The sequence below is a fragment of the Halichoerus grypus genome, chromosome 14, assembly GCF_964656455.1.
Source record: "Halichoerus grypus chromosome 14, mHalGry1.hap1.1, whole genome shotgun sequence".
NCBI classification, from domain to species: Eukaryota; Metazoa; Chordata; class Mammalia; order Carnivora; family Phocidae; genus Halichoerus; species Halichoerus grypus.
Genome location: NC_135725.1, coordinates 17,474,821 through 17,502,352, shown reverse-complemented (window position 1 = coordinate 17,502,352; position 27,532 = coordinate 17,474,821). Strand labels below are relative to the sequence as shown.

The 27,532-nt window shown below is 42.3% G+C and overlaps 1 protein-coding gene across 4 annotated transcripts in view; it reads right to left on the bottom strand.

Annotated features, from left to right (window-relative positions):
- Nucleotides 1–27,532, bottom strand: part of PCSK5 (proprotein convertase subtilisin/kexin type 5) — a 456,302-nt gene that overhangs the window by 257,617 nt on the left and 171,153 nt on the right. For all 4 annotated transcript variants that reach the window (XR_013443967.1, XM_078062229.1, XM_036103195.2 and 1 more), the window contains exons 8-9: nucleotides 13,497–13,709; nucleotides 2,230–2,330 (exon numbers count right to left, since the gene is read on the bottom strand). Coding sequence is in view for 3 of the 4 variants with exons in the window: in XM_078062229.1 (XP_077918355.1) it covers nucleotides 2,230–2,330; nucleotides 13,497–13,709 (314 nt within the window). In the remaining variant the exon portion in view is untranslated. The remainder of the gene's footprint in view (nucleotides 1–2,229; nucleotides 2,331–13,496; nucleotides 13,710–27,532) is intronic.

The window sequence follows — 27,532 nt, the reverse complement described above, 5'->3', positions numbered from 1 at the left end:
GCGAACTTATCCAACTGAGTGGGCTGTTTGGGCCACAAAGGTAAGGATTTTCCACTTGAGCTTAAACAGTGGTCAAAAGAATTGTTGAAATATGAATGTTATAGTAATATCCCGAGGAACTGAGTATCCCGTAGGTCTATAGCCACAGATGGGCACTTGGTTGCAAAGTTTGAGACAACAATCATTTTTTGGTGGAGAATGGGCAGGTGCAGGAAAAATTCCTGACTTTTTTTCCCCTTCAGTATTTTGTGCATCGGAAAATATTCCTGAGAAACACCCTAGAATTTCAGGATGAAGACAATCTATTTTCAAAAATCCAAACAACAGTGACCCACTTAACAACAGACAGTTAATGGAGACTTCTGGGGGGCAGAACTGCCCAGTGAAAAGTTGTCAAGTGAGAATTTAATAGGGTAAGTACAAGTTTTTTGCTACACCCCAACTTTCACCACTTTAAAAGATACAATACGCTGAAATGATTAATATTTCTCATCAAAAAGGAAGAAATACAAGATTTGTGGGAAGCTGGGCATCCCTTAGCACCAATGTTTAGGCAAGAGGCCAAGAAGAGATACAATACGCATTATGTCCTGAATGTTTCTGTTCCCACAAAACTCGTGTGTTGAAATCTATTGCCCAACATGATGGTACTAGGACATGGGGTCTCTGGGAGGTGATTAGGTCAGGAGGGTGGAGCCTTCGTGAGTGGGGTTAGTAGCCTTACAAGAGACCCCAGAGAGCTCCCTTGCCTTGCCCCTTCCTGCTGCCATGGGACCCACCTAAGAAGTGGGCCTTCACCACACACCAAAGCTACCAGTATTTTGATTTTAGACCTCCAGCAAAAGGAGAAATAAATGTCTGTTGTTATAAGCTACCCCATTTATGGTATTTTGTTATAGTGGTCGGAACAAACTAAGGCAGCCCACATGCAGAGCTGTGTTCTTCCGTCTGTCTTACTCCAAGGCTTTCCATGGCTTATAATTTACTCTTTCCATTTCACATTAAGGCCCGACTTCCTTAATAAAGGCCCCCTGCCTTAAACAGGGGCAGCTGTAAATGTATTGAGAACGAGCCAGAACCTTTCTTATTGAAGTACCCGCGTCTCGTCATGATTCTTGTATTCTTTTCCTGTCACCTACTATTGCTGTATGTCAGGGTACGACTAAATCAAAGGATCTTTCCCTTCCTCCCTCGGGCAGGGGTGCAAGGCTATTTTTGCAAAAACACTTACGTTATTACTCCAGTTGCTTTTATGGTCCTCTTGTAGGAGGGTGTCAGAGTGCAGACTCACAGTCCCTTTTCTAAAATCTTTGGACCTGATGCGCTTGGAATTCAAAATTTTTTCAGATATGGCATCCAGAGCACATATTACACAAAACTTCAGTTGGGGGTGAGGGGTCTGAGCCAGCACCTCATAATCTAATACATTCATATTTCTGCAGTAAAATGTATGAATTTTCACAACAAAGACTGTAAAAGGCCTCAAACCAGTTCAGGGCAAGCTTTGCCATCAGAGGACTTTGTGTGTCAAATTTGCAAAAGAACTTCCAGTTTTCTGGGCGTTTCAGATTTTGAAACGGAGGGTAAGAGAGTGTAGATCAGTATGAGGTTTTGAAAGAATTAAGATCAGTGATTTCAGAGTTAAGACAGCAAAATCTGTTGGTGTTTACAGAAAGAAGAGGTGAGACCTACTGCACATCATCTAAGGGGACTTTCAAAGGGATCTTTGAGACACAGAATTTGACCACGTTGAACAGGATTGAAGGTAGATGGGTCGTACCTGTCCCTGAGCATCTGTCATATGACCTTGACACATTCTGTCCCCCAGAGGGAGCGCTATTGTCATGGAATCTGAGCTGCCTCACTGTTCCGCAGGGAAAGGGCCCCGACTGCTCTGAGCCTCACAGGAACATTCCCAGACTAGAATAAAAACCTCAACAAGGCAACAGTGTTGGAGCCAATTGGCATGCTTGCGCTATGACTCCATAATAAAGTAATTACACAGTTTGATTTTTTAAGGACATAAAAACCAAAAAAAAAGTGTGTTTTTTTTTCTTAATATAGGGAAAACAATTCTTTTTAAAACCCTGATCTTTGGTGTTTTGTAAAGGTGGGACTTAGAAGGTTCTATCTTGGGTCCTTGCGCTAGGGATTCTATCGGAGGGGACGGGTAAGTTGTCCTTGAGGTGAGGGGCTGTCGGCAGCGGAGACATAGGGAGATAGGCTTACTTGGCTTCCAGGGCCAACGCAATGATGCCTGCGGCCATGGGGGCCGAGGCCGAGGTCCCCGTGTGGTTGTCCGTGCAACGCTGCCTCAGATCCGTAGTAATCTAGAAGACAGAAATGAAAAATTTAGGCTTCTGGGGTCAATGGGAGTCACATGCAAGTAGAAAGAAAATTCACTCCTAAAAGTAGAATGGAGGGGGTGTTGAAACAGTGGTTTTAAATACCTTGTTCCTGCACTCCTGTAACTCTGTCACATCTAGAGAATCGCCTGTGTAAATCAACTTTGAAAAGAGAAACATTTGGAAATTGGACTGCACTTCTGTTAAAACTGGGGTCAGGACTAGGGTGAGTCTCCGGCTTGGAACACAGGGGTTATGCCTGTGTGCCTTTCAATTCTACCCCCGCAAACCCCTGCTTGCTTCACCCCACACCCAGCTCTAGATAAAACTAAAGTTCTTTCATGACCCCAACATTTTTAATGATCAGATACGCTGAACCGACCACCAGACACTGAGGTAGGCATTGGAAGCTTGAAAGCACACGGTCTGGCCCTGCCCTTCCAGAACGGATACCTTGGGAGAGGCGTAGGTTTTAAGCCAAGGCATGCTCTACCATAGATGGAACATCGGTTTTTAGCATCCACAGAAATGGTGCACGGAAGAACCAAGACCTCCTCAAAGATTTAAGGTGAATACCAAAAACAAGGTTGAACCCAGGGTGCTCGAGGGGACGTTACAGCACTAAGGGCCTGCCGGTAGAGTACAGGAGGAGATTCGCCATTTCTCCGGTTTTTGAAAGCAGAATGTGAGAACTAGATCAGTTTTTCCTCTTGGTTTGAATCCAGTTTACTTCAGCTATGGCTGAATAACATTCCCATCAGCAAGAGCGTGCTTTTTAACCTTTCTTTCGTGATCATTTCACCCAGGGAGAAAAAGTTAAACTGAGATTCTCCTTAACAAGACAAATGAGGTACGATTTTGCAAACCAGTGAAATAGCTAAGATTTAAAAAACCTGCCCTCCCCAACAAGCGTCTACTTTTGCCTCCTTGGGGCTGATATCGCTCCTGCTGGGAACGCACAAGCCTCAGGAGATGAGCGGGTGCTCTCCTTGAAGTTACTGGAAGACAGTGGTTAAGCTTTGTTTGGCATCAAGACAAATAGGAAAACTGAGGTGGAAGGTCATCAGAAAGGTGTGGGGGGATAAAGGCAGCCGAAAACAAAGTCCTGTTGTTCTACGGTGTATCTTTCCAGAGGAGTGTGGAGATTGGTTGATTTGGAAAGAAATCTGATCTTCATAGGAAGAAAGTGCCGCATAACTCCCCAGAAATGAGTCCTCCCCTAAAAGTTTCCTCAGGGTCCCCTGAGAATGTCTGAATGGACTCTTTAATTTCTGCTATGGATCTACACTGACACGCTGGCTGACCTAGTTTCACACAGGGCCATCAGTTCTGTCTTTTGTTCCTTTTGACACTTTGAATGTCACCAGACTATCCATACCAGATAGGCATTGATACCTAAGGAGTGGCAGAATGCACAAAAATATGTAGAACCGTAAGACATGGTGGTGGGAGAGAGGAGGCAAGCCTTACCCTCTTTTCTTGGAATAACTGAATGGTGGCCAAGAGCCCCGATGTTGTGTTTGGCAAGCAGGGGAGGTTATTTCTTGATTAACAGATCTGATTAACGAGCCATCTTCTTCTTCTTCTTCTTTTTTTTTTAATATTTTATTTATTTATTTGACAGAGAGAGAGAGACAGTGAGAGAGGGAACACAAGCAGGGGGAGTAGGAGAGGGAGAAGCAGGCTTCCTGTGGAGCAGGGAGCCTGATGCGGGGCTCGATCCCAGGACCCCGGGATTATGACCTGAGCCGAAGGCAGACGCTTAACAACTGAGCCACCCAGGTGCCCCTAACCAGCCATCTTCTGAACCTCCATGTCGGATGCTTGCAAGATGTTTGGGTAAACAGAGCCCTACCCACTTCTACATAAGAAACTTTCTGGATTTTTAACTGTTGACTTTAAAAAGGTATTTCTTTGTTTTTTTTGTTGAGGTAAAAAGCACGTAACACAAATTTACCCTTTTAGCCAACTTTTAAGTGTCCAGTACAGTACTGTTAACTATATGCACGCTGCTCTACAACGGATCTCTCTAGAACATTTTTATCTTGTATGAATAAAACTCCATCCATTAAACAACCCCTCATTCTCCCCTCCTCCCAACCTTTGGTAACCACCATTCTACTTTCTGTTTCTATGAGTTTAACTACTGTAGGTACCCCATATAAACATAATTGTATGGTATCTGTGTGTGTGTGTGTGTGTGTGTGTGTGTGTGTGTGCGTGTGTGATTGGCTTTTTCACTTAGAATAATGTCCTCAAGTCTCATTCTGTTGAAGCACATGGCAAGATGTCCTTCTTTTTTAGGCCGCATAATATTTCATTATATGTATTTACCACATTTTCTTTCTTCTTCCATTCTTCAGGGGACACTTGTGTGCCTTCCATCTCTCGGCTCTTGCGAATAATGCTGCAAAGAACATGGGGATGTAAAGATCTCTTCGCAATCCTGTTTTCAATTCTTGTGAATATGTAACCAGAAGTGAGACTGCTGGATCACTGCAAAGGTACTTCTACTTCATTTGAAATTGCGGTTCAATTCGCAGCCTTGTTTTCCAAAGGCCTGGTCTGTAAGTCAAGGCATGAACACCCCAGAAGCAATCTGTTTCCGAGTCTCCAGATCCTCTGTTGTTAAGAGATGGCTCTGCCTGCATTCTTCTCATTGTACCTCACCCTCATGGTCACATTCCTTGGCCAAATTTTCTTTTTTTCAATGACTTGTGCCTGGATTCAAGATTTTTCACGATGTCTTCGCACTTGGCTCCTTTTGCTTGTTCTTCAGCTGTACCAGACACTTTCGGTACACAGAAACCCCTCCAGAATAAACACCCCAAGTGTGTGTAACGTCCTGGAGTCGAATAAATAACCACCTCCGGCCAACCTCAAACGTGAACGATAAAAACTTTATGAGGCCGAGTCCATAACAGGAAGATGCCTCGTCCACACAGAGTCACAGGTAGAGACGTACATGCTGCATGCTTAAATAAAAAGCTGCTCCGTACTTTTCTATACAAACACCAACCACATGTTAAACGCTCTTAATATGGCCACGCTTGTGGAATTCCAGATCGGCACTGTGTTCTCATTTATTTATTTATTTTCCAAGCACTTTATCTAAATGAAATGTGAGTAGTGTTGGGGGGGGGGTTGGGAAGAGTGCAAAGGTGGTGGGGCAGGAAGGCCAAGGAGAGTGGGAGGGGGAAAAAGGACAGACAGAAAAGAAATAAAAGCAGCCTCCCTCCCTCTCACCCTGTTTTCAGGGGAAATTCCAGCTGGGTCATTTCAAGAGGAAGTTACTGTCACTGGTGGAAATATTTAGGTGTAAATGACTGGAAAGATCTAAGGCAGGGTTTTCATCATTAAGAGAAGCCACAGTATCAGGGAATTTGTAGGTCTCTCTTTAGAATGAAAAGGCAAAGACCACCAAGGAGCACACAGTCTTGAAGAAAAATGATGTCCCGAAAACTGGAACCACATGGGGGAACCCCATTAATCACAACACACGCACGCAGGCTCTGACAGTGTAATTTAAAAGCAAAGTTGTGTGGAACAGTCGGCCCACGTCATGGAGTCCAGAGGCTCTACGTGTGAGAACAGAACAACAAAGCCCTGTAGGTTTCGATTCCGTTTTAAAGCAAGTCTCAAAATTTGGTTTCCATCCCAGGGGCGCGTCCAGTGCACTCCAAATTCCCTACCGAAATCAGAAACAGAATTCTCCTCCACAGAACTTCTCAGATTGGTCAAGAAAATATCCTCTCTGTCCATCGGAGTGAGGGAAACAGGAGAGGACACCAGGCCTCGAGCCAGATCAAAGCTGTCCTGATCAGCAAATGAGATGTTCGGCCTGTCTCAGGATGAGGAGCAGATGGTTTTGGGGATGCCACCAAGTTAGGGATGTCATCTGTGTTTGGTGAGAAGGCGTGGGCGTTGTTCAGGTCTAGTCACACTCCCTCAGAGCAGAACCCTGGCTTTTTCTCATCCTAAGCTCTTATTTCCTATTATTTCACATTTCATTAGTTGGGCTGATTGGATCTTTTATTCCAGCCTGTTGAGGAAATTCTCCAGGGAACCTCCGCTCAGATTGACTTTGGCCATGAGTGACAAGTTTAATAGCAACCCTGAAGTTAAGACTTTCTATCTCCCTGATATCTTGTGATCTGTTTTATTTTGAAGGTGCCATATTGTCTCCTATCTGTTAAAAGAGCAACTGAGCAGATATTTTTAAAACATGAAATGATTCTACTGTCTGTTAGGTTGAATTTGTTTCTGGTGTGGAGTTTGATTTGGATTAGAAATGTGCCAGAAAAGCTGTTTCAAACATAGCGATGGAGGATAAAGGCAGAAAATAAATCTTCAATGTGTCAATGAATAAAACAGAAGAAGCTGATTTATTAAGCACAGCAAAATAAAATGGAATGGAGGACCAATTAATGCTTTCTGGGTTCAACTCGAAGTCTGGTCTAAAATTCAATCATGACCGAGGAGTCCCCACAAAATTCCAGTGCTGTGTTCTACGGGAATCTGTAAATGTGAAGTGCAAATGTAAGGTTTTGCTTACAAATGTGAGGCTGCTATCACTGGAGGAGGATGCCATCTTATATCATTTTTGCACTTCCATCATGTTCAGCTCCGAGCTGGGTATGGAGCAGAAGCACAGTATTTATTGGCTAAATTGGATTACTGATATCAAGCTCTCTCAGACTATATTTTAAACTCCCCCAATTATTAGGAAAGACTTCAAGGTGTTTTTTTTTTTTTTTGGTCAAATCTCCAAATAAAACTCACATAAACTCATAACCCACCTACAAAAATTACGTGCGTATATGTGTACATATAATCCAGGGGCTAAAGTACAGCTATCCCTCACCGCTGCTAGTATTAGCACAAACTGGACGGCTTAGAAAGCTACCACCACTTGCAACAAGTAGGAAAACATGCAACAGGTGTTTACATGTGTGCACGCTCGTGTGTGTATAAAACTACATTTAAATCCGCAGGAATTTTGCATGCAAGATACACTATTAACTCAGGAAATAGGAGGCTCAGAGGGACCAACTTGCCTAAGGATGCGTAGCTACTAAAGAGCTGGGTAAGTGGCAGAGCATTAAATCCTGACGTGGCCCCAAAAGAAAAAGCTGAGTTACAGGGGGTAGCATCCGTGAGAGCCAAGGTGGCCGTTCCAGACCACCACTGGCCATGGCGGTGGAATTGGCCTTGAGATCCAGCTCCGGTCAGCAATTGGGCATTGACATTCTCTTTCAGCCCACAGTGGAAATCAGAACTTTTCAGGAACAGTCTTTTCCTCTTTTTTTTGTTTTTTGAAGATTTTATTTATTTGAGAGAGAGAGTGAATGAGAGAAAGCAAGCACAAGCAGGAGAGGGGGAGTGGCAGAGGGAGAGGGAGAAGCAGACTCCCCACTGAGCAGGGAGCCCCGACGTGGGGCTCGATCCCAGGACCCCGGGATCATGACCTGAGCCGAAGGCAGAGGCTTAACTGACTGAGCCACCCAGGCACCCCTGTCCTTTCCTCTTTTTAACATTCTCAAGAGACTACGTGTCCAACTTCCAAACACACTACCCACATCTGGGTTTCCTAGTCTTCTGCTTGAAAAATAATGACTTTTCCCAAATCTAAAGAAGAAACAGAGAGATGATAGAAATCAACCCGGGTGCGAATGGTGACTATGCCTGAATAATGATTTGGGTGGCAGGGGAGGGCTGGACTGGGGAGCAGGATGTTTCTGCAAAACAAGAAAATGCGTAGCTGCTTAGGAACACTGAAAGCACTAAGAGAATTCCTCCACATGGAATTGGTCGCTCAGTCCAAGCCTGAGATACCCCAGGCGGCAAGTTTGTTTTGAACACAAATAAGTAACATGACGTCAGGAGAGGGCTGAGCAGAGCATATATTCTCAACGTTTGGCTCGCAAGACCCCTCCCAGGAGGAATACGATCACCACCATATTCCAATCTTTAAGACAAATTGCTAGAGGAAAGAGGGCAAAGGTTGAACTAGTCCCCAAAGAAAGAGATAATTTAATGATGGGAGGAGCTGGGGAGAGAGGGAAGCTTTATTCCCCAAACAGAACTGGGGAGAAATTTCAGGAGGCAGTGAAGGGTTACAAAGGGGATCTTTATTTTTTTATTTTTTTTTTAAAGATTTTATTTATTTATTTGACAGAGAGAGAGCGAGAGAGGGAACACAACAGGGGGAGTGGGAGAGGGAGAAGTAGGCTTCCTGCAGAGCAGGGAGCCCGATGCGGGGCTCGATCCCAGGACCCTGGGATCATGACCTGAGCCGAAGGCAGACGCTTAACGACTGAGCCACCCAGGCGCCCCCAAGGGGGATCTTTAATGCTCTTCGACACAAAGAAAGGTTGTAGATACAGCTTTATCAGGTAGTAAGATTCCTGTGGGCCATTTCGTATGTCAAATATTTTACTGTCCAATACGCTTTGCCTTTCGCCAACCTATCAGAAGAAGGAGTTTCTCTTAAAGAAACAGAACATCTCCCTGTCTTCCTGTAGCTATATAAACAACTCCTGAAGCTCCCATCCTTCCCAATGTCTGGTCGTGATTTATGCACGAATATTTACTCAGCTCAGGCTCTGGGAAGGAACAAGGCAAAGTCTTCAACCTCACGTAGTTTCCAATCTAGTTTTTGAAAAACAGTTTCCAATCTGTTTTTTCCAAAACAGACAGCAAGAAAACATGCAATGTGCTAAGTCGCTCTGAGGACAGGAGGAAGAAAACTGAACAATAAAGAGAGTGGGGGAGGGGCGCCTGGGTGGCTCAGTCAGTTAGGCGTCTGCCTTCGGCTCAGGTCATGATCCCGGGGTTCTGGGATGGAGCCCCACATCGGGCGCTCTGCTCCTCGGAGAGCCTGCTTCTCCCTCTTCCTCTGTCTGCCACTCCCCCTGCTTGTGCTCTCTGTCAAATAAATAAATAAAATCTTAAAAAAAAAAAAATAGAGTGGGGGAGGTGAGATTTTAAGGGAGGTGAGAAAGAAAATCCTCCTTGAGGAGATGCTCAAGAGGCATAAATTAAGTGCTATCTGGGGGAACGGTGCCTTAACAGACGACACTTGTCACAAGACAGAGAGCCGTAGCTTGAATGTCACACAAAAGGCGTAACCTGGAGGAGCTCGGTGCTGCTGTGCCACAGGACCAAGCAACCCAGACTGGCAAAGAGCTTTAGGTTTCTGCAACAGGACTGATGGTCTTAGGGGATTAGGAGAAGGTCTTATGGCCTGAAAATTAAAATAAATCTGCCAGGTAGTGAAAAACAATATATATTTGCATGTGTATACGTATATGTGTATATATATATTTTATCACTGCAAAAAAGAACCCCAAAAAGGTAAGAGCAGCACCATTCTCTCAGACGCCTCCAGAATGGATGTCTTTTGAAAGTACCCAGAACACGACCACATACTGGTGACAAGACGGGCTTGGGCGTCGTCCATCCTGACTTTGGCGGAAATCCAGGCTCTACCGCTTACTGCCTATATTTCCTCCAAGCACTCTAGTTTCCTCATCTGTAAAATGAGGACAGTGCCTGGTCGTCCTGGGTAGAGTTTTGAGGCTATTATGAGATGATGCATTTAATGTGCACAGCCCAGTGCCTGGCACTATGTTAAGATAACTGTGAATATTGGACACGGAATACGATGTATGCATTATTATCAATAAAAACATATTATTTGATCATATGGCTTTATAGTAGCCAGTCATTTCAACTGATTTCTCTTTAGCTTGTAGGGGAGCTTCTTATTGTAATAATCTTGATATTTTGGATGCTTCACTTGTTGTAAAGAGATATAAGGCCATTACTGATCTGAATCTGTTAAAGCATGAATGAAATACCAACGTCCACGACTGTACTAATAGCAGGGGCAGGAAACCCAAGAGACAGAGATCTGGCTGTTTTGAAACCCAGGGCAAGGTTTTCCTGCTTGCCTACCATGACAAGACATTCTGTTGAGGATGAGTAAAATTTATTCCACAGAAGTGCTTTTCCAGAAGCAGAGGGATCTTTCCTCTCTTCTGAATCCTCGGCATGCGCCTGGCTCAAATCACAAAGGTGCCCTACACAAATAAGACACGACAACTGTGCTCTCCTGAAGAAGCTGCCAATGGCACAAGGAAATGGATGACCCGGGGAGGAGAGCCCCAGAACAAAGGGAGATTGACACAGCCATTCCTGCAACACTCCATCACAATGCCACCGCCAGGAAGTGGCCATCTCCGAGGCACCACGGGCAGCTGGTTCAGAGCCTGGTGAAGAAAAGGTCCCAGGCACGATGCAGGATTATTTGTCATTCTGACATCTAGAAGGAAAAGGGGTCAGCTGGACCATAAAAGTCTGACGTCGTTGCCAACTCTACTCATGTTCAAACCATTAACATGTTCACAATCAAAGAGCCTTTCTTTATGGGGTCGGGGGTACAGATGGCAGTATTTTGTAGATGGGAAAAATGGAGGTACAACAAGAGCCCCTATTAACAATAGTTGGGGGGCGCCTGGCTGGCTCAGATGGTTAAGCATCTGCCTTCAGCTCAGGTCATGATCCCAGGGTCCTGGGATCGAGCCCTGCATCCGGCTCCTAGCTCAGCGAGGAGCCTGCTTCTCCCTCTCCCTCTGCCTCTCTCCCTGCTCATGCTTTCTCTCTCTCTCTCTGTATCTCTGTGTCTCAAATGAATAAATAAAATCTTCAGAAAAAAGAAAAACAAAAAAAACCCCCAAAAAAACAATAGTTGGAAAAGCGGTCAGCTTTGCCTCCCAGGATGCAGAATGCTACACCGTCTTAGGGAACAGTGGTACCGGTCGGTACCGGTCACTCCTGAGCAGCTCGTTGCGCCAGCGTGGTGAGAGTCCCTTACGTTCAGCATCTCATCTTCACCAAAAATCTATGAGGCCGGCGAGGGTTTTACCTACATTTTACAGATGGCGTAACCAAGACTCTGTGAGGTTCACTGAGCCACTGAGTGATCTGTCTGAAGCTAGAGACTCTAGCTTGAAAGAGCTACTAAGTTTCCTCTCCAATTTATGGTGATCTGGAGATTCACACAAAATAAAGAGATTCGAAGGACCGGATGGAGAAAAATGACTAATAAATTGCTGCGATGAAAATGGGAGAAAGAGATCAAACAGAAGGTAGAAACAAGTTGAAGTTAACTATATAAAGTGAGTCAGGAAAGGTTTGGTATCAGAAGTAGCAAGTAGGGAGAAAGCGAAGTCTGACTGACTGGATTCACCCAGTTGACTGGATCATTCTGTCCGTCCACGGGAGAATCCTAAATGACCACCTGTCGGGGCGGGGTGGGGGTGGGGGGCAGTCACAGCAGCTCTATTATGGCATCACAGCATGATGAGGGTCCAGGAAGGTCAAGTCTAGGGAGTAAATCTCACATATGGATTTTGAGGTCCCTCTGTCCATACTGCGTTCTCCCATCCAGGACCCAGAGAACCCCTCCTTCTCCTTTGAGATTCTTCCTGCTGGATTATACCTTTCTCTTAAGAAAGGCATTTATGGAACTTCACAATACCCTCCCCATGGCAACCATCCCACAGGCAGAAACAGGAGTCGATGAGCATATTCACTTTGAAGCAATGGCAAGTTTGCCTTCAGACCTGAGAGGTAGAGAAAGAGAACTCTTATTCCAGAGAGTTCCATCAGGATTTTTATGGTGCAGAACTGATGGATGCCACTCAGTTTTAGAGGACCGTGACCCTGAGTACTGAGAGACAAGCAAATGTGAGAGCATAGGGGTACTCCTAGATTATAACATTTTCATAATGAAGGTAAAATATCACGGAACATCACTTTCCCATTAAGGAAGCCAGGAAACGGTGAAACTTGTCATCTCTGTATTTTCTCCTTTTATATTTTACTTTGAATTGCAGGGTTATGTTTACTGATGAATGATAGAGGTACTTAAAGGTGGATTCACACATATATTTTTTTAATCTAGTTATTGTAAAGGAATTAGGGAAGGATAGGTTAGATGGGTAGGCAATTTAATTTATCAACCTGAAAAATGTAACTAAAGAAGTTAGTAAAAAGTAGCCGAGAAGTCACACATGACAATTATATAATAACCAGGAACCGAGAAGAACCAGATGGATGTGGATAAAGCACTACATGAGGGGAGTAGTATCCTATCACTTGTATTTCCACCACTGTGTAAAAGTCAGATGTGACCCAAATTTGCATAAATCTCTAAGACCTGGGAGCAGGCTCTTAGCCACAGGCTAAAAAGTATCAAGGAAAGCCGCTTAGCTTCACTTTAGAAAGACAAATCCTCAGACAGTTTATAAAACTATGACCAAGAAAAAAGTGCGAAGGTGTTTGAAATTTCATATCAGAGGCACACTGCTGGGCACCCCTAAAGCCAGAACCTTCCTTGAGGGGTCAAGTAGTGTGCAAAGCACTTTTTATTTACTTCGTCATCATTTCAGTAGTAACTCCATAAGCTATGTGATCCCAAATGCTCACATTTTACAGATAAGGATGTTGAGACAGAAAAATTAAGTAATGGGTCTAAAGTTACGCAGCTGATAATAGATAGCTCAACAGCCAACAAAACCCATGCAAGCCGGGCCTGCAACCCGAACTCTTACTCAGTTTGCTGCGTGCAGAGAGAGCAGGGCGTGTGGGTAAGCAGGTCACACAGGACTTCTCTGCTTTTCATTGAGGCCAGCTGGTGCCTCAGCAGCCGGAAAGCGCCTTTTGACAGGGCTAGCTCCCACTGAGTCAGCCGTAAGCGCTTTGAAACCAAAGCACAGAAGGTTAAGTTTTGAAGACGGTACGGGGACAGGGTGACAAGAGAACTGGACTGAGAGTCAGAGCTTGTCTCTCTTCTGCCACGAACTCACAAGGTGAACGTGGACCATTCATCTGTGTTCAACCAAACCGAAGCTTACTCATGTCTAAGACCACATCCAGTGCTGGAATGTAATGACCCGGATAAGCAAGTCTGATGAATTAATAATAGAACGACAACATTTACAAATACTTGGGATTGAGCAAGCAGCTAACTTCCATATATTACTCGTCTATTTCCGTATATTCTTTGTGCATGTTTATGGTTCTTCCTCTGTCTTCCACAGGGAAAGATAAATGAATAAATCGCACCACTCAAGTGTTACATACTATTTTCTTATCGTACGACTCTCCGCTGCTGTAGGTGGTGGCCAGTGTGGATGAACACTCTTCCAGGTACCAAGGCTTCTTCCCACTCTCAGCTGTGCTGCTGATGGAGATGGTGTAGATGCTGTTGGTATAGCCATCACAGGAACAGTGGTCTTTGCTCCTTCCACCGTTGCCCGAGGCCCAGACAAAAACAGAGCCGAGGCCTCTCCGCCCCTGTTCGCAAACAGAAAAAGTTAAATGATAGAAGACACGGATCACAGACTCTAGATGCAGAGATCAATAGCAACAGGGCACATCAAATATTTGCAGGAGGGGTGTGATGCTATTTTAGTAACATGCTGGATGTAAGCTGTTTTCTGAGGTAAGAAGAGTTGCTTTTATTTATTTTTAATTTTTTTTAGTGAGAGAGCATGAGCAGGGGGACGGGGTGGTGAGGCAGGAGAGGGAGAGAGAGAGAGAGTCTTAAGTAGACTCCGTGCTGAGCGCAGAGCCCGACCCTGGGCTCGACCTCATGACCCTGAGATCATGACCTGAGCTGAAATCAAGAGTCGGACGCTTAACTGACTCGGCCACCCAGGTGCCCCAAGAGGAGTTGTTTTTAGAAACTAAAATAATCTGGATGTGATGTACAGCCTGGTGACTATAGTTAATAATCCTGCACTGTTTATTTGAAAGTTGCTAAGAGAGTAGATCTTAAAAGTTCTCATCACTAGAAAAAAAAAAATGTAACTATGCATGGTGATGGATGTTACCTAGACCCACTGTGGTACCCATTTCCCAATATATACAAATACCAAAGCATTATTTTGTACACTTGAAATGAATATAATGTTATATGTCAATTATATCCCAATAAAAAAACCTAAAATAATCCTTTTCACATGTCATAGTCATAGAAGTCACGAGACACCAATGACGACAAGAGGAGGGCTAACATTCATTAGGTACCCACCATGGACCAGGCGCAATTATAATTGTTTCATGTGAATCAGACTGAACTCTTCCAACAACGCTGTGGGAATGGTACAATTTTTGTCCCCATTATGAAGATGAAGAATTGAGATACAGAAATTAAGAAATGTTCCCATGGTCATATAGCTAGGGAGTGGAAGGACAAAATTTGAACCCACACAGCCAGACCCCAGAGTTGGAATATCATTAGCTGTAATTACTGCAGACCTTTACTAGTGCTATAACTCACACGAAGTGGTGCTCTTCTGCTCTCTCAGTTGACATATGAGGTATGGAGAGGTTATGTGATTTATTCTTAAGTCACCTCATTGGTGAGGAGCATAATTAGGGACGATGTGCCTTCCAGAGCTGTGTCCCCTCTATGTATGGCATGGACACTAATTATGAAGGATGTTAATGGATGCTACCAGAAATAAAAGAATTTCAAGATTAAGTATGTTTGGGAAACTCTAAGCAAAATGAAACAGATTCCCCTACTGTAGAACTCAATAAGGGATTGTTCATTGCAAAACTCTATGGGAGGCACAATCGGATGTTTTTTTCCCAAACATATTTGATGGCGGATACCTTCTTCGACCCGATCCGTGAAATTTTTCTTACAAGGCTAGGAGATGGGGTTACATTCTTTATGCCGAAACATTCGCAGAGTTTCCTGAGGTCATAAAATAATTAAGGAGAACAAGCAAAGTAGAACATAGATGTAGTGAAGCATAATGACTATTTGGTTCCGTAAGATAAGATCTTCAGAAGAAAAGAGAGAAGTTAGCCAAAGTGAAGTGTATTTCTCTGAATAGCTAGAGCTGAATACCTCAGAAATTTTACCTTTTTTTTTTTTAAGATTTTATTTATTTATTTGACAGAGAGAGAGACAAGTAGGGGGAGAGGGACAGGGAGAAGCAGGCTTCCCGCCGAGCAGGGAGCCCGATGCGGGGCTCGATCCCAGGACCCTGGGATCATGACCTGAGCCGAAGGCAGACGCTTAACGCCTGAGCCACCCAGGCGCCCCAGAAATTTTACCTTTTTAAAACTAGAAGTCACACTTAAGGACACATAGGCCAAATCTATCATTTGGTAATTAGGGAGTGAGAACCAAAGTCACTAGCTGGTGACGGCTGAACCTCTTTCTTGCTTCCAGGCCCTAGATTTTATGGTCTCAGGTGGAAGGAAAGTATTTGGGATACTGTTTTGGAATTTCTGGTAAAAGAGCCAAGGAAAGAGAGAGGACAAAGAATTTGAAATATCCTTGATAAACTGTCTCTGACCTTGAAAGTTCAAGGAACAGAATATTTATGACATGATTTGACCTGAACATAGACTTCTTTTTGTCTTTCAATGTGGAAAAATGCAATATGATTGCACAGGAATGGGAAAAATTCGTGAAGAGAGAGAGAGAGAAAGTTCTGGATGCTATTGCCACGAGACAGCTGGGTCTGGTTTACCATCCTTCAGTTTGTCATCAAAATACTCAGGAAATGTACAGGAGGATGCAAAAATCACTAAGCCATCCTAAACGAAGGATTTTATTCAATGCTTTGTAAATCTCTAGAAGGAATTACTCCTCACTATGGTGTGGATGGCCAGATTGAGAAACTCTGGTGACTGACTCATATCCTCACCTCAGAGACAGAACATCATAGCCAAAGAAGGAAGGGTCCAATTCCTCATCAATATGTACCCTCTCTATCACACACCGAGGAGCTGTGTTGCTGGCAAAAAGCATGGTCACATTGTATCTCTATCTGGCAGGTCAACAGAACGCATGACACAATGCAAAAACCCTCCTGGTTTAAACAGCACTGGAACAGACAATAGATTAAGAACCACAAAACCATGAAAAAGCACATCTGGCATAATCACATATATATACCTATACAAAATCATGACTGGGTGCCTATGTATAAAATTCGCTGAAAAGATCTTTAAAAACGTACTTGGTTTTAAAAGAATATTTAATAAGAAAATATTTAGAAGGTACTTTTATGTTCACAATGTAATTACAAATGGAGGATACAAAATGATACAATATGGTCTCAGTTCAGAAAAACAAAATGCTTGTGTGCCTGTGTGCGCGCGTGCGCGAGTAAAGAACTTAACGTGTATAAAGTTATATGCATAAAGCCATCATAAAATGACAATGTAACAGAACTTAGTTCTGTTTGGTAAGATTAGGAAAGATTTTTTTTTTCTTTTTCATACCATCCTTCCATGACCATATATGATTTTTATAAACAGAAACAAACACATTTATTCTCCTCTTAAGAGGGGAAACACAGGGCCAATTCTTAAAAGATAATTTTTACTTTATGATCAAGAGGGCTTTTAAACACAGAAGGTTCATTGTGCACGAAAAACAGTAGAGACTAACATTTATAGAAACTTACTAGGCACCAAGCACTATACAAACATTATTCTGCACAATTCAAGTCTATCTCATCATTTCACAGAGGCGTAAACTGGGGCTCAGAAATGCACATGAACACCAGAACCAGAGCTTAAAATCCAACTGGAGCTAAAGCCTGTGCCCCTAACCCTCAACAATAGTCTTCTTTTGGGCAAAAAAGGCAGCTGGTGGTTGCTGTACTGTTTTTAGCCAAAGCTCCAGTGTCTTCATTGAAGTTTGGCTTTAGAACCTAAGAGCAGACCAGCCTCCAAGTTCTTTCCAGACTTGGTGGCACAATTAAAATGATAAAGAAAGGGTGCATGCATGGTCCTGAGCATTCTCAGGGAGAAGGACATAGGTTCAGATGCAAAATTCTGCCTAGAAATCCCAACCTGACCAGGGCTCCCTCAAAAGTAGGACCACAAGTCATTCTATCATGGCAGCATCCAGAGGGGACACTGTGAAGGAACTAGGACATTATTATGGAGTCCTTTGTAGATCCGCTGGGTTGACAGAATGAATGGTTGAAAGAACAGTGGGTTGCCATTGCCCTGGAAATGTCCTTTCCAGAAAGAAGTGACATCTGTCTATCAAAGATAATTTGAGGGAATTATTTTACAGCTGGGTATGGTGAAGGGAAACATCAAAGGACAGTATGAGATCAATAACCATCCCAACACCCTTAGGACAGAAAGAAGCTGGGGAGTTGGGGGGGTTGTCACTGGAACTGGAAACAGAGGGGCTAGTATGAGTTGAGAAATGACTAGGGGACATACCAACCCATGTTGGCCCTGCTGGGAGGGGGCCAGGGACATATATACTGAGACCCTAGTCTCTTTCTCCTTCTCTCCCATCTCTCTCCCGGAAGCCAGAGGACCTGGGAGCCCATAGGGATCAGTATCCCTGAGCATGGAGCTTGTAGAAAGAAGGGGAGCGAGGATCTGGAGAATCTCATGGGAGACAACTGGCATTGTCCTTAAGGTGTGTTATGAAGTGAGTTGGGTCCCCCCCCTTCAAATTCATTCAGTGACACCTTAACCCCCAATGTGACGGTATTAAATACAGTGAAGACATTGCAAAAAGGTGGCTTGTCTCTTCAGCTGAGGAGAGAGGTTATTACCAGAACCCAACTCTGCTGGCACCCTGATCACGGACTTCCAGACTTCCAGCCTACCGACTTCAAGAAAATACATTTCTGTTATTAAGCCACTCAGTCTGTGGTACTCCATTATGGCGGCCCGAGCTGACTCATACAAGGGGAGAGGGGGAGATGGGGAGATAAAGGGCGGCCTGCCCCCCCTCCATGGAGGCGACAGAATATATAGATGCTGCCGGCACGCTATCCACCAGGCATTCTGACCCTTATGCATGTGTGTATGGTTTATGATTAAAATCCCAGAAACAGGCTAATTTGTGGGCTGAAAACACCATAAAGATCTATGCTAAAGATCTATGGGGTTAATCTGAAACAATTAGCAATTCAAAGATTTATTTACCACAGATGCACAGCAGATTCCCATTAGTGTGTAATATTCAGAAAGTCAAAACATATGTGGTAAAAGAGAATCTGGACATTTCTCCAAAATTCAGAGTAATTTCAGAATCAAATCTTAATGTGGGATACAGGGAGAAAGGAAGGTGGGCAGAGTAGGATAAAGAGTAGAGAATCTTGAGACACACATTTTTCCCAAAGTGTAGGAAATGACATTTTCAAGTTTGGTAAAGTATTGTGATTGCAACTGGTTATTTAAATATGGCTTTGGATGAGAAAAGAAAAAAAAATCCTCCAATTTAATTGAGTAGTAAGTTAAAAGTAAACTCAAGGCAAAGTATTTTGTGAAATCCATATAAGGTCCATTCGACCAAACTCTATTCTTTTTCATTGTGTATTTAATTGTGCATGTGTTTCTTCTCATGTATGCCGTACAAACATCAATTTATAATGTCCCATTGTTTTATTACTAAAGGCTAGAAAGGAACTGGATTTTCTTGTGTTTCCGGAGGTCAGAAAAGGCTACTTTATGCTGCATTACCAATTAAATCCTACGCCCCGAGCCAGGTTTTGAAAGCTAGAGAGTTTGATGGAACCAACTTTCTTTAAACTGGTGTGATAATTTTTCAGCCAATGCAGTTAGATTTTATTTGGTATTTTAATATTACTTTCTTTCCCATATCACTTAGAAAATATTCTTTAAGGGGCACAAATAAGTGACCAGAGATTCCTGAAATACAAAAAAAAAAAAAAAAAAAAAAGCGGCTGGACACTGTGCTGGCGCTTCCACAAATATTAGTTAATTTAGAGCAATACCAGCAAATTAGATATGTATTTTACAAATTAGAAAACCAAGTAACACTAAGTAATAGGTGAGCCATCATATCACCAGAATGTGGTGGAGATGAAGGATGGAGGTCCTAAGGAATCTGATCAGAAGGCACGTATCTATATGTGTCAACATGAAGAGACAGGATGGTACAACACATGATGAGGAACTTTCCTTTATGTGCGATGTCTTCCAAACAGAGCCTGCGTACCCAATTACCAAAGCCCTTCACCATTCTGCTCACCATCCTTTTTTTGATATTCATTCTCTCAGTGAGAAAAGAGCATCACCCTCCAAGGAAGCTCTTCCACACTCGGATCACAGATAAAGAGGCTTCAGGCCAGATGAGGCAGGGGAAAGACAAGGACACCCACAATATGTGGTAGCTGAGCTCTGAAGAAAGAACTGCTCATCTTTTTTTTTTTTTTTAACAAAATCAATCATCTTTTTGACAAAATCAATCTGGTTCCTTAACGGAGCAGGTTCATTGACAGAAATAGGTCTGGTCTAGAAACATAATATAAAGGCAAGACGACAACAACATACTTCTGAAAGGCATTTGCAGTTCTCACACAAAATGTTCCAGAATTCTAAAGCATATATTGCTTTTTAAAGCAATAGTTAATAACCCTTTGAATCATCATCATCTGTAGTAGAGATGACTCACGTGAAAACAAAGGCTTCTTAAAGGTGACCTCAAAAGTAATCCAGGAAGAAATACAATCCATAATTGAGGACAGGTCAGGAGCAGATAGTCACACAACTTCCAATGCCTGGGAGACAACTCTGGTGGAACTTGGTGGGACAAAGTCTTCCTTGGGAATGCACCAAGAAAATGCAGTTATGATATAGATTCAGAAAGACATCTTTGGGAAAGACTAAAGCCTGTGACTTGTTTTTTCAATCCGTTCTTTGGGGCAAGATGGGGATTGGGGTAGGAGAATGAATTACAGTGGACCCTTGACCAACTCAGGTTTGAACTGCACGAATCCACTCGTATGTGATTTTTTTTTTTAAATAAATACAGTATAGCAATGTAAATGTTCCTTCTCTACCTTATGATTTTCTTAACATTTTCTTTTCTCTAGCCTACTTTAGAAAACAGTATATAATACATATAACATACAAAATTTATGTTAATTGTGTGTTATCAATAAGTCATTAAGTTTTGGGGGAATCAAAAGTTATACGTGGATTTTGGACTGTGCAGGGGGTCAGGGTCCCTCATCTCCACATTGGTCAAGGGACAGCTCTAGGTGAGACTCATCTGGACCCAGGGAAGACAGCCACTCCCCACCAGAACACAAGGGAATCCAAGATGACAGACAATGAGATGTTCTTAAAGGGTAAAAGGAGATATGTCCCCTGAGGATTAGGAATCTGGAGGCTAAACGATGCTCTGTCAGAAACAATCCTATGCCAGGGTGCTAACTTTGCCAGCCTCTACTTCGGTGTCTTCCCTCACCCAGAAAATAGGCACGTGCAACCCTTATTTGTATGATCTACTTACTCCATGAGTCAGAGTGCTGATGTAAAGAGTATACAGGTTTCACTGGATTCTACTTCTGCTCTCAGAATATTTCATTATTGTGCTCTCAGAATTATTAAGTGAAACAGAAGAATTACTTTCAGGAAAAACCGAACTGTCATCAATTATGGTTTATTTGGTAATTTGAGTGCAGCCAACAGCTCACTAATTCCACTTGTTTCTAAGCAAATGTTCTAGGATTGAAAATGCTTAGCAATGCTTCCCAAAGAGGATTTCAACAGATAGCCAACACCTGCTGATGTTCAACCTTCCTTGGGCCCCAGCACCTCCCCTCACTGCTGTTCTTAATCTTTTCATACCCACTTTAGCGTGTCTACCACCCAAGCTGCCGTGTAGCCCTAAATCCAATCTGGAGGAAGGACTGTCGAAACATCCATAGACTGACTTACAAAAAATACGCCGTGGACGGGTCTTCACCATTTCATTTATGCTACTTACTCTGTCCAAGCATGGTTGATGATTGAAAAAGACTGGAAATACATATGCAGTTATTTTTTTAAAGTACTAAAAGTGAGATAAAGAAGGCTTTTGTGAATGGTAAGCTGTTTCTCCCCATTTTTGTCTTCCTAGCTTTTCTTGTGTGATAGGACTTCAACCTCTCTTTCTCTTCGTCTCAACCTCACCCACCTTTTCCGCCCCCATCCCCAATCATGTTTTCTCTCTTCTGATTTATTATGTACACGATGGGTGGCTAAGCCATGTATACTAAACATTTTTTAAATGTTTTGTAGGCTTAATACAGTGAAAATATTAGATGTAGTTATTAGCAATCATATTAATTTAATGAAAAGCCCTTTTAAACACTTCCCAAGAATACCAAATGCAGCCAACTTCCCTTTATAAAGGAATAGAGAACCCAATTTGTGATTGTAGAATCGACTATTGGCAATAATAGTTGCAAGCATTTCTGGTGAAACGATACATTTGGGGTCTTTTTACAACCTTGTTCATGATCTAGTACCGGAACGGCAGCTTGATGCCCTCAATTCAGAGAACTTAAAGTTGACTTTAGCTCAGTTTTCTAAAAGGACATTTGGAATAAATGGCCAAAACGAGCATAAAAATTAATCAATTCTGTTAATTCAGAACTCCCCCAGACTCAGGTTCCTGATAAAAAGCTACATTTATGTTTATCATGTGAATAGAAAAAAAATAAAAATAAATGAGCTGCTTGTCTACCCTATCTGCCAGAATATAAATTGAGCAGAACATCCACTCACTAAAGGCTTGGTAGAACCAATTCTGTCCTGGAGCTGCCTTTTCCTCAGAAGGGTTGACAGTGAGGGTTTGTACACATACTACAGCTTCTGACACTTTATCACCAAAGTGCACAATGGTGTGATCCTTGGCTCCCGACAACAGTATTACAATAGTGTAGATATCTTTCACTTTATTTGTAAAGTATAACTGGAAAAAGAAAATCAGTCTTTCATGGAGAAAAGGTAGTAGATCTAGGAGGAACTAAAAACCAGGTGTGTTTACTAGTGGAAATAAATGCATTTTCAAGCAAAGAATTTTATTCCTATGATCCTTTAGATATTCTGTACATTTAGGAACTTTATATAATGAAAATTTGGAGCTGAATAATGTGCTATGGATATTACTTAAAACTGGATATATGAAAGGTTCATACGTTGAAATTTTAAATTCCTACATCAGAAAACTAAGGAAATGAAGTTGGCAGAGCCAGAACCAGATGGGTCCACTCCCACCTCGACTGAAATGCTGTTCCCCATGGACTAGGAATGCAATGGGGTGTTCCTAAAAGTGCGTAATAACATGGGTTAGGGAGACCTGCTGAACTATAGCGGAGCAGACAAAACAAAAAAACAAAACAAAAAAACCCCTTTCTCCTCCTGCCTTATCTCATTTGCCAAATCAACAATTCCCGAATAATTGTCTGCTATTACTAGTGTTTTCTCTATGGCCAATTCATAACGGTCAATCCTCCATTTTTTCTTCGGCCTTGTCTTCCTCATCTGACTCGCCGAACCTCAGTGAACTCAGGTTATTATTTACTTATGGTCACTCCCACAACCTCCAAGATTTGAGCCCTACTCAAGCTGTTTTCCCACGGCCTGGTGGCCTGGAATGCTGGCTGGGAGGAGGAACATGAGAATTATGTTTCTCAATTCCTCATTCCAGGCAGCTATAACAACACCTGTGGTGAATCTTATATGCTCTCTAATCACAATCAATAATTTTTTAAAAAAATTTATTTATTTTAGAGAGAGACAAGGAGAGAGCGAGCGAGCATGAGTGGTGGGGAGGGGCAGAGGGAGAGGGAGAAGCAGATTCCCCACTGACTGGGACTCGATCCCAGGACCCCCAGATCATGACCTGAACCGAAGGCAGCCACCTAACCAACTGAGCCACCCAGGTGTCCCAACACAATCAATAATTAACAGCACCAATGCACCCATTCTGGGTACACCCACCATTCCAGCATTCCCATTTTGGGGAGCAAAAGACAACATATATGAGAGAAGTTTCTATAACTTGGATCATCCCAGAGCAAAGGCAAAATCATGCTCAGGATTGTTTCAGGAGAGGCAAGTTTATGAAATTGAGAAGGACATTGCCAATATTAATATTAGTTACCTATTATGAAACTGCCCAGGAAGATACCATGCCTTTAAATTTCTACTAAAGGAGTAAAATTTGAAATATTCCTTTCATACAGAATAAAAAATATTTACTATCAACAGGGGTATGAAAGGAATTTATTGCCAATGTTTGAAAAGGCGTTTGGAAAGGAGGACAGAGGGAAACTCTAGCAGTAATGAAAGGTTTATACTCTTCTCTACGTTAGGTTACAGAATGCCTCACCATGGTGGACTGGTCAACATGGAGAGGGCAAGAAAGCTGCTTCCCCCAAAGCCCACCAGGGGGTTTGAATGTCACAGGCCTCTACTCCATGAGGTAACAACCTTGGTCTTTTGTGGAGCAGCCCATAACATTTCTGAAATAGAGAAAATCAGCCCCTCACAGTTTCTTCCCATGAACACATTACTGACTTCAATGAAAGCAAATCACACTTCTGAAAAGATTATACTTGGTAGTAAGCTTATGTTATTTACAAGACATCCTTAAAAATGCATCAAACATGGCCTCTCCTCTGAGGAGAAGACCAGCAATATGTCTGAGCACTGCATATGTGTGATCTCAGTCAGTCTCCATGAGGGCTCCACAAAGTCAGCATTATCATAGTCTTTTCTTAGGGAAGCAGAAGCTCTGATAACTTAGTAACTTGACCTGGTTCAAAACACTGGAGGGAAACCAAGAAGATTTCAACCTGGCTCTCTGTGACTTTAACGTCAGTACTTTCTACATTGTCACAGCTTGCATCGGGGGAGGAGAGAAAGAGACAATGCAGTGAAGCTGAGAATATGCCAAGTCAGTTTGCCCCAACAATTTTTCCCAGGACTTCAGGGAAGAGAGAGGTCCCTGTGGTAGCGTCCACTTCCATGACCATAATGACAGCTACCGTTGACAGAGAGCTGAACGGACATAGACAAGCCCATATGACGCACCTGACAGGAATGGATTCACACAACATGGTGGTGAAGAAGACAGACCGAGTCAGGGCCACACTCATGCTTCTTAATGGTCAGGTCCCCTACTTTGCTAAGACTTAGTTTCCAAATCTATAAACTGGTGAGGGCCTATGAAGATCATCCTTATACCTAACCCAAGTAGCTCTCAGAATTAATAATCATCATAATGTTTACAATCCTGAATATTAAAGTTTGATTGTCCTCCTCTTAAAGAGGAGAACTGTAAGCTCAGGGCAAGTGAGCAAAATCTGCTATAAAGGTCATACATACTTTAAAGTCATTTTTTTATGGGCGCCTGGGTGGCTCAGTTGGTTAAGCAACTGCCTTCGGCTCAGGTCATGATCCTGGAGTCCCGGGATTGAGTCCCGCATCGGGTTCCCTGCTCAGCGGGGAGTCTCCTTCTCCCTCTCACCCCCTCCCCCATGCTCTCTTTCTCTTCATTCTCTCTCTCAAATAAATAAATTAAAAAAAAAAATTTTAAAAATCATTTTTTACTATCAACTCAGTTCAATTTATCCTCATTTATTTCACAGTGGCCTTTTTTTTTTTTATCCCGGTAACTGCCAAGTTTTGTTAAAGAAAATTTCCACTACCTTTCTTAAATTTATGCTCTGAATCAGAGAAACACAGGATTGGTATGGACCTTAACCTGACCTAATCCAATCCCTGTATGATTTTTGTATTTTCCCTATAAGTTGGGACATCCACACTGTACTAGGATGATGCCCATAAGGGCTTCACATCCTCCCTTATATGTCACTATATATAGAACAAAACAAATGAAAAGAGAAAAAAAACGATTGTTACTGATATCTGGTTAATCCTTAAGTAGAACAGACAGAATTAGAATGGCATTTGCTAAAGCTAATATAAACTACTCATAGAGTTAAAAGTGAATCTCTATAACTGAAAACAAGGTGACAGTAAATATTCGACATCTGCACCTATACAAGGCTAGGAAAAATTTGTGCTCCTTGCCATAGAAATGCATCACCGTTCACAATAACATAGGAATCTAAATCTGATACTTGGATAACAGATAACTTTGTGAAGAGTACAGAACGTGAAACCACATACGTACTTATGTATTTACTTTATGTATTTATTTATTTATGTAGGTACAAAGACAAACAATTCTTCGTTTCCAAAATGGAAAATGTTAGATTGGGTGCATTGGGCAAATCACTTCTTAGCTTTCTTATAGCCCTAAAGACACAGAGTTTCCACCAGGATAGAGTTAAATACCAATGGAGGATTTTTAAAACAAACCCCAGTTAAAGTCAATTTTGATTAAGTGGAGCCAGTATTAAATAAACTCTCTTGTCTATCTTTGCCTATCCATAGACTATTCCAAAGTTTTCAAACATTCGCCAACTAATTTAACAGCAATCTGTCATTTATTAAAATGCAACTGGTACCAAGCCTGTTACAGCTAGATGTGTATCAGATAAAAATATATTCTTCCCAAGTGGAATTGGTTAATTTTATTATGATTATTATTACTGCGTTTATTATACAAGCTCATTATACCTCTTCTCTCCCCTTCTGGTAAACATATGCCTTTAATTTAAGGGTGGAGAAATGTGTGTATGTGCACGTATGTGCATGGAAGGGACAGTGTGTGATTGTAAAGCAACTCTGTGTTTTCAGCAAATATTCCAAATATCCAATCAGGTGTAAAATCTGGTAAAGTGAAAAGGAAACTGATGATGGGAAGGGGATATATTAATCAGAGACTTCATAAAAGACTCAACAGCCAGGCATGTACCAAAAGATGTTGATCAAATGTCCTGGTTTCCATCTGGAGGCCTTGAGAAGAACAGAGTGTGGATGGGATGAAGGGAGATTAGGGGCCAATGATTTGGATTTCACCTAATTTTGTTTCCCCATCCTTGACATTGGTTCTGTTATGAATGCACTGGAAGGCTTTCGTTGTAATCCCAAAGCCTAAAAATCTCAAAAAAATGATCTGGCATTGAAAGTATACTTGTAGATAGCATGGTTAAGTAAACTCTAGACTCTATGCTTCTACAATATGTGCAATGAGCCACAGGATTTCTCCAGCTCAGAGTAAGATAAATGCCAAATCAGTGCTTGGTACGTAGTGGGGACTCGAGAACTACTTCTTGAGTAAAACAATAAGGGAAGTACTCGTAATCTGAATATAGGGTTTTCTGATTATGAAAAAAAGGAAAAGATTTAGTTCCAATTTTTTGCTTGTTTTCTAAAGGTTGTTATAAAATACCCTTGCCAGGAAACTGTGAAAAGCTGCCAATATGTGAGATGCCTGCTGATGAATGTAAAAATGCACCACGTATTAATAAAGTTTAATAACCCAAATGGGGCAAAAAAAGATGATTGCAAGGCAACTAGACTGAATGCAAAAAGTTTTTGTAATTGTGTGCCATGTAGTCTGTCCTTCTCATCGCTTACAAGATTCTAGCCACGGAAGGGACTTGGGGAATTTGCTTGCACTTTATTTAGAACATTTATTCATCAATACATGGTGAGCTTCCCAAAGACAACAGCTGAGTGTTATTCATCTTTCACTACCACCTAGCAAAGTACCTAGAATATTGATAATCACCCAATGTGAATATCTCCTGAATGCAATCAGGAATAAGTGAATGAATAAACAGTCTATCCAAGAAAAGCTCAGGCAGTTAGCTTCTTATTCTGATACCAAACCTCGGGTCACTTATATCTGAAACACTGTCAACTGACTCATTCATTTTATAAAATCATTTTCCTATTTAGAATCACCTGGGTAGACAAAGCAAAGAGTTTCCCCTGAAGGAAGTCTTTGCCCGTCATACCAAGGAGCCAGGCCAAAGGTTCACCATGGTAAGTGGAATCGTGTCAGTTTGAATGAGAGTAATGTTTAAAGGGTCCTTTCCTTTGACGACATGTAAGATTTCGATTCTGAAACCCCTGGCAAGATTGTGAGAGACCTTTGTGCCCTTCTAAGAAGCTTAGACTATTCCTCCTCGGTCCTAGGGAGAAGTGGTGAGTTTCAAAGAGAAGACAAAGGACAAGATTTACATGCAAAAAAATACTTCTTTGGCTGCAGTGTTCATGCTGAATTGAAAGTTGGAGCTCAAGCTAGGAGGATGGAAGCTTTGGAAGGATGCTGTGGGCTCAAGTCTGTCTGAGAGATGCTGGTTCTAATTGTCAGGACAAGAGGACACATTACATAGACTTTTAGGAAGACAGGAAAGAAAGACTTATTGGAAGAAGAAAAGAAGAAATCACACGTT